General features: G+C 43.5%; 1 protein-coding gene across 1 annotated transcript in view; it reads right to left on the reverse strand.

Annotated features, from left to right (window-relative positions):
- epb41a (erythrocyte membrane protein band 4.1a) overlaps positions 1-4,807 on the reverse strand; it is a gene marked incomplete at its 5' end in the record, with an annotated part of 46,644 nt that extends 41,837 nt beyond the window's left edge. Inside the window, 3 exons of the mRNA XM_083982535.1 lie at positions 1,176-1,280; positions 2,404-2,691; positions 4,463-4,807. Coding sequence (XP_083838661.1) covers positions 1,176-1,280; positions 2,404-2,691; positions 4,463-4,807 — 738 coding nt within the window. The remainder of the gene's footprint in view (positions 1-1,175; positions 1,281-2,403; positions 2,692-4,462) is intronic.
- Positions 4,808-7,439: the final 2,632 nt, after the last annotated feature.

Here is a 7,439-nt window from a genome sequence, read left to right on the forward strand (position 1 = left end):
AAAAACAAAACTACACTGAACATAAATTTAAACGCAACACTTTTGTTTTTGCCCCCATTTTTCATGAGCTGAACTCAAAGATCTAAAATGTTTTCTATATACACAAAAGGCCTATTTTTCTTAAATATTGTTCACAAATCTGTCTAGATCTGTGTTAGTGAGCACTTCTCCTTTATAATCCATCCACCTTTTAGAGTGGTCTTTTATTGATGCCAGCCTAATGCACACCTGTGCAATATTCATGCTGTCTAATCGGCATCTTGCTATGCCATACCTGTGAGGTGGATGGATTATAAGTATAAGAATATAAGTGCTCACTAACACAGATTTAGCCAGATTTGTGAACAATATTTGAGAGAAATAGGCCTTTTGTGTACATAGAAAAAGTTTTAGATCTTTGAGTTCAGCTCATGAAAAATGGGAGCAAAAACAAGTGTTGCATTTATATTTTTGTTCAGTGTGGATATAGCGCCACTCAGACTAGTTTAAAGCTACATCTTTGAGTCCTGGTGAACATTTGTGCTACATTTGAAGAAGCCTTAAAGCTTTATAGAAATATTGCATTCACAAGACACAAAAAACACATTTTGTGATGTCACTCTGACCTTAACCACTGACCACCAAAAATAAAATTGAAAATGAAAATTTGAATCCTTGTGAATGTTTGTGCAAAAGCTAAAAAGAAGTTGTCAACGTACTGCTGACATGTCATGTCTGTGACAATGGGTCAGACGGACGGACAAGCCAAAAACAATATACCAGTTAATGAAAAGAGAGAGAGGAGGAGGAGGAGGAGGAGGAGGAGGAGGAGGAGGAGGAGGAGGAGGAGGAGGAGGAGGAGGAGGAGGCTGGTGGAGAGGGAGAGCTGATGACAGATCCAAGCTCAGACACTGCAGAGAGAGACCGACTGAGCCAGTGAAGGAGAAACACTACTTCTCTCAACCATTATGGTGAACACAGAGCTCCTGGTTGTTGTTGCATTGGGAGCACAACTCTTCTCACACAACTTCACACACTACCAAGGTCACTATTTAAATTCTGAACTTGTTGCCAGGTCAAAACTGTTCAAGCTTCAACCTTTGAGCGACTGTAGGGACTGAGTTTCATCATACTGAGCCAGTTGGAAACGTTTTTTTCTGATGCCGATTATTACTGACTGACACTTTCCGGCTCACCTTCATGGTTGGCGTCTCCCAGATGGCCAGGGCGTAGTAATCCTTCTCCAGCAGGTTGAGGTGGTCACACACCTTCATGAACAGGTCCTGGCCACTGGCATGTTTCTACAGGGAACGACACGCAGAGTGACTCGATGATGTCACACACGTTGACATGACATCCAGGATGACAATGTTTGTGTTTAACAATGAGCTGCAAGATACTTTACTCATCTCCGAGGGGAATTTCATTTTTCCAAAATTACTTAAAATAAATGAGCTTTAATTGATTTATTAAGAGACCTGTGTTGGAGTCTTTTTCACACTTTCAGATGCTTAAAATTCTACTGTGAAACAAATACAAGCAAACCATGAGCATCCCCGTCCATGTGGCAGAAACACTGAACGCCTACAATCTGCTAACAACACTAACAGAACTTGTTAGCTCCTTCTGAAGACAGCTGTAACTCTGGCAATGTCTAAAATTTAAAGCGATAGTTCAACATTTTGGCAAATTGGCCCATTGCCATAATCCCTATAGTCATAGCAGTAGGTTCGTTACCTTTAATTATCGGTGCAAGCTATTTTTAGAACGTTGGAGCAGAACCGCGAGCTGCTCAGAGCTACTCTATGGAGGCTAACGGGATTTCTTGGTTTCCCTCATCAAACTCATCAAATACACAATCCAACAACTCCAAAACGCTCTGGTGGACAAGTTGTGACCTGCACATTCACCACGCTATGAGATAATAACGGAACGTTACGAGACAGAGTTGTTTTAGAGGTAAATTCATGCAAAACCGCTGATGCGCGTTCCTGTCGAGGACAGTTTTCCAGCAAGCAGTCTCTGTATTTACCTCTAAAACAACTCTGTCCCGTAACGTTCCGTTATTATCTCATAGCGTGGTGAATGTGCAGGTCACAACTTGTCCATAAGAGCGTTTTGGAGTTGTTGGATTGTGTATTTGATGACTTTGATGAGGAAAACCAAGAAATCCCATTAGCCTCCGTAGCTTAGCTCTGAACAGCTCGCAGCTCTGCTCCGCCGTTCTAAAAATAGCTTGCACCGACAATTAAAGGTAACAAACCTACTGCTAAGACTATAGAGATTATGGCAATGTGCCAAAAATGTTGAACTATCCCTTCAACATGGTTTAGGAACAACAGTGTGGTCAACAAATGATAGCCTACAACTGATACACGATTTGGGTTTGAACGACTGACGACACCGAAGGAATCCAGATCTCACCTCCAGCTCACACTCGAACAGAGCGTCGTCCAGCAGTGTGACTTTGATCTGCATGTTCTTGGGTCGGCGTGGAGCTCTGGGAGCTTTGACCTCCTCCTCTGCCGTCTTCTCCTCCTTCTCTCCCTTACTCCCTCCGTCCGGACCGGCCTCCTCCTGCTTCTCCAGGGCTGCTTCCTCTCCTTTCTCCTTGTCGTCTCCTTTGTCCTCCTTTCCACCCTCCTCCTCCTGCTCCTGCTCCTGCTCCTCCTCCACCTCCACCTCCACCTCCTTCTTCTCCACCTGGATGACCTAAAAAAACAAAAAACAGCTTGATTATGACGCAGCCTAAATACTGTGACAGATGTGCAGCTTGACCACTGACCCAACGTGAACAGGAACATCAAACCAATCAGGTCAAAGCAGTCGTTGTGAATCTAGTGTGAAGGATATCGACCTCTACAGAGCTGATTCTTCCTCTGATCCAATCTGCTCTTATCACAGGTTCTCAGATAGAGCCTGTACAAATAATGTGGATACATAGTTCAAACTTGAAGCAACACAACCTCACTCAGTAAATATGCTGACCTCTGACCTCTTTTATCGGCCCAGAAATATGGCTGCAGCATGTATGTTATTCATTTTTTACTTTTTTTTGTTAACCAAAATAGACATAATTCTTCCAAAAAGCTGTGTTTCTGGTCTCTGTCTCTCTCAGATCCACTACATAAATGCCTCATGTGTGGCATATTACTCTGATGTCGTTATGATATATTCAGAAGTTATTAGGGGTGGGAGAAAAAAATCGATTCACATAAATATCACGATATCCTTTTAAATGATTTTTAAATCGATTTTTTTTTTCAAAAATGTATTCTTTTTTTTCTTTTTTTAAAATATTGTGCAATGTGCATTCGTTAGCCTTTTTTACATACAGAGAGTACAGGTTTTGAAAAGGGTTTAAGTTCACTTTATAATGGAGTATGTTAATTTATAGGCTTCTACAGTATTTGTGTGCAGATAAATGTTAAAAATGCAGACTAAAGATCTAGAGAATCGGCAATAGAGGGTATGCGTTTACGTCACGTTGCCCCAGCAACGCCCCGTTCGATCGGACTGAGTGGCAAAACAAGCGTCCCTCAACATGCTGGCGGATAGCGGTGGACTCATAAACTGGATAAAATATCTTATATCAAAACAAATTGATGTCAAAAGGAATCGACAACCAGCTCCCCAAAACCGTCTGCTGCACGGACACTGACTGTAACACGCAGTGTGACCGCGGTACCTGCAGAGTGACAGACACGCTCACTGTTATTGTGCAGAGGACGAGATTACAGCTGTTACTGTCGTCCTGACAGTGACTCCCGACACTAAAACACGAGCTGCTTTTATTCTGGAAAACTCTGACCAGTCAAACTGTAGGATGGGTTAGAGGACTAATTTATCTGTCTAAACATCAGAACTATGACACCTGAAACTGTAAACACAGCTGATCGATCGAAAAAAATGACCGCTCCAGTGAATTTACTTTCCGTCATTGAGAACAGGTTCTTGAATGTAACTCGGTCAAAGTGAGACGTATCCTCAAGATTTCTAGCAGCTCTGTTAGGTCATGCATGCTTTACATGCTGGCAAAGCTAGACATGTCAGACTTGTATGGGCTCGGAGAAAATCGCTTCGTTACTTGCTCGTTTTTAAACTTTGGCGGCTCTGCCACTCGTCTTTTTGCCACTCAGTGGACGTTCCACAGCGACTTCCGAGTACCGTGACGTCATGTGCATACCCTCTATATCGTAGAATCGCAATTTGCATCGAATCGCCATCCAAAAAATCGTAGAAGAATCGAATCGGGAGAAAAGCATATCGTCCCAGCCCTAGAAGTTATTAATAATGAATTCCCCGGGACCAATCAGGGTAAATTTCTCCCCCTTAAATGACACATTGCCTGCTTTTAACAATGAATGGTATCCACATGGGCATCGATATCAGCGGTTGGGGCCCTGATCCATCAGATCACGGCCTGCTGTGCGGTTGCCGCGGCGCCCTACTGCAGAACCAGAGACACAGCATACTGGCTGACCTGAGCCTCAGCGCTGCTTACTGAGTGCTGATCCAGGGCGACCTCTCCCTCTGTCCTCAGTTCAGGTTCTGGGTCAGCGATGGGGGCTTTAGCTTCCTCCTCCTCCTCCTCTTCCTCCTCCTCCTCCTCCTCCTTCTCCTTGTCCTCCTTCTCTCCTCCCTCGCTGTCACACTGCGAGCGCCTCTTCAAGAAGGAGGAGAAGAGACGGGAGAGGCCGCGGCCGGCAGAGTTGCGGTTGCGAGGCCGGAGCTGCTCCTCCTCTGGCGAGGGCGGCCTGGCGTCCTGGCCGGCTTCCTCCTGCTGCCTTGGCTTCTTCTGGTGACTCTCCGCCTCGTCTGTCGTCATGGCAACGGCTGCGGAGGTAGAGAACGGAGAAACAACAACAGCCCATTAATCCAGAGAGAGATAAAGTAACGTCCAAATGTTAAGGTGTAAGTAAGTGGGCTCGTTTGTCAGTCCCTCATGGAGCTCACAACGCTTTTTACTGCTCAGCACCTCATGGAGATAAACATCTGGATTCTGCACCAAACGTTAACAAGACCTCCCGACAAAAAACATTATGTCTTTTTATGGTTTTAGTGTTGTCTGATGCATTAAAAACATTTGTTGAGATTTTTGAGAAACTTGCCCATTCTGAAAAGTACAGACAAATGATCTGATGATTTAAAACATCTCTGAAAAGTCTTGAGCAATAGCTTTAGTTTTTTTGAGCTCATGCTGACCTCGGCCTTTAACCACCAAACTCTAGTGAGTTCATCCATGAGTCCAAAGCCATTTTTCAGTACAGATCAAACCAAGTCATAAAAACCCTTTACTTCACAAGTTAAACACAGACGCCCAGACTCCTAAGGACGGGTGGTGAAGTCCCGCCCTTCGGTTTCCGGTACATGGGTCCTCAAAAGCGAAATATTATCACTGAGATTCAATGGGTAGATAAAAATTATTTTCTGGTCCCGTTTGAATTGTGCCATGGATTTCACATATGTTGTTTGTGATATTTAAAGATACATTTTCACACAAAGAAGACGACAATTTAGCGCAAAGAATTTTGTAAAAAGTTAGGTTTTGTGTGAGCCCGCTTTGTGAACTACAGCTCTTCGCTGCTCTTGACGCGAATGATTTACAGTATGTCACCACCCGCACTTGAACTCTGCAACAGACATGGCGATCTCTCTGCTCCACTTCGCCGCCTTTTTCCAAGGGCAGGAGGATGAGAGCATAGAAAGAGGGGGGAAATCGTTCTTAGTCGGGGCATGTGGAGAGTTGAATCGCTGTGGATGGAGAAGGAAAGGAGGGAAAGGGCGATGACGTCGTGACACCACATACGCGACATAATAACATGTCATCTTTCTCATTGTGTTTTCTCAACAGCATTTAACTGAACAATGGCACAATGAACGGTTAAACTCTTGACATGAAAAAATATAATTTAAGCCTCTAAACAACATTTGTGTAATCCAAGGCATAACGACTGGGGGATCAGAAAATAACAATTTTCTGTCCATTGAACACCATTCATTTTTATGCTCCAAAAGGTCACATGGGGGCGGGACTTCGCCACTCTATTTGCAATTGACTTCCAGTCTCTGCTGACAGGACGGTCTTCACATTTAACACAACAACACCTGCACAGGTTTCCAAACAGAAGATTGGATTTGGAGACTTAACTGTCACTTTCTCACCTGAAATCTCATCAAAACTCAGTGGAGTGACATCATAACAGTAAGAGTCGTGGATTTTGTCCAATTCATCACACTGAGACAACAAAAGACACACAAAAAGAGCTGCTGGACAAAGTTCAGGTAGACCGTGGGAGGCAGGCAGCACCTCTCACATACAGCTGGACAGTACAAAGTGTTTCTGAAGTACAGTCAAACCTTCATAAATCAGGGATGGAGCAGTTTATTTGTCCTTTTCATTTAAAGGGGAAGAATAAATGCTCAGGCTGGACATTTTTAAGGGTCTTAGTCCAGACCATCCTGCACATAACTGTGTAGCCTGAACTGTTCAACAAAGCTGTGTCTCCTGGAGCAGCATGGACTCTGAGGGCCGTGGGCAGATTGAGGGTGGACACAGATCACAGCTTGCCACCACATGAAGCTCCAGAAGCTGCTGGCAGCCTGCTGGCTGAGTGGATGCTGGCACAGCAACACTGATGCTGCTGACGCTGCAGAAAGAAAGAAGTGAGCGCCGTGTGGGCTGCTCCACAGCCTCAGGTGCACCGAGGAGCGTCTACCCAGAATTATGGAGAGTAATATAGGTCATGATTTTATTGTACTGTAAATGTTTTTCGAAAACGCTATCATGTCGTTAAACTTCGCTCTGTGGGTTTCGGAGCCAGTGAATCTGAACGGTAATCATCCAGTCGGTGAAGGAGGAGGAGAAGGAGCAGACACTTTTAATTATGACATCATTCAAGCACTGATCTCATTAGCTGTTCATCAACCATGTAAGTAGATCAAAATTAGTAATAACAAGATAACACTAAGGTGCTCTGGGATTTCCTTTAGGCTGCCCCCGATAAGCAGCAAAGGAGAGCTACTTGAATAACATGGTCCGCTCTTCTACTTCTACACCGATTGGGGGACTATACAGTTGAAATTTAACATGCAGTGGGGTCTGAAGCAAATTATGACCTAAATAATAATAATAATATTATAAAATAAAATAAAACGCTTTTACAGACACTTTACACTTTAAAAATCATAAAATAGAGCAAAGTCAGAGTGGAATTCAGATTAAAAACAGCAATAAAACAGTATAAAACACACAAAAAACTGTATAAAACACACAAAAATTGTATGTTGAAAGCTAATTTAAACGGATGGATTTGGGGAATTTCTGGTTGTTCAGACGCCCCAGAAAATGAAGTGATGACGGGTTTTTTTCATGTGCAGCCAAAAGACAACCAGATGATGATGATGACAGCTATTACAGCCTATATATCTATGTCACGAAGGCAGAGGAAAAATAAAAA

The sequence above is a fragment of the Trachurus trachurus genome, assembly GCF_905171665.1.
Source record: "Trachurus trachurus genome assembly, chromosome: 11".
Taxonomy (NCBI): Eukaryota; Metazoa; Chordata; class Actinopteri; order Carangiformes; family Carangidae; genus Trachurus; species Trachurus trachurus.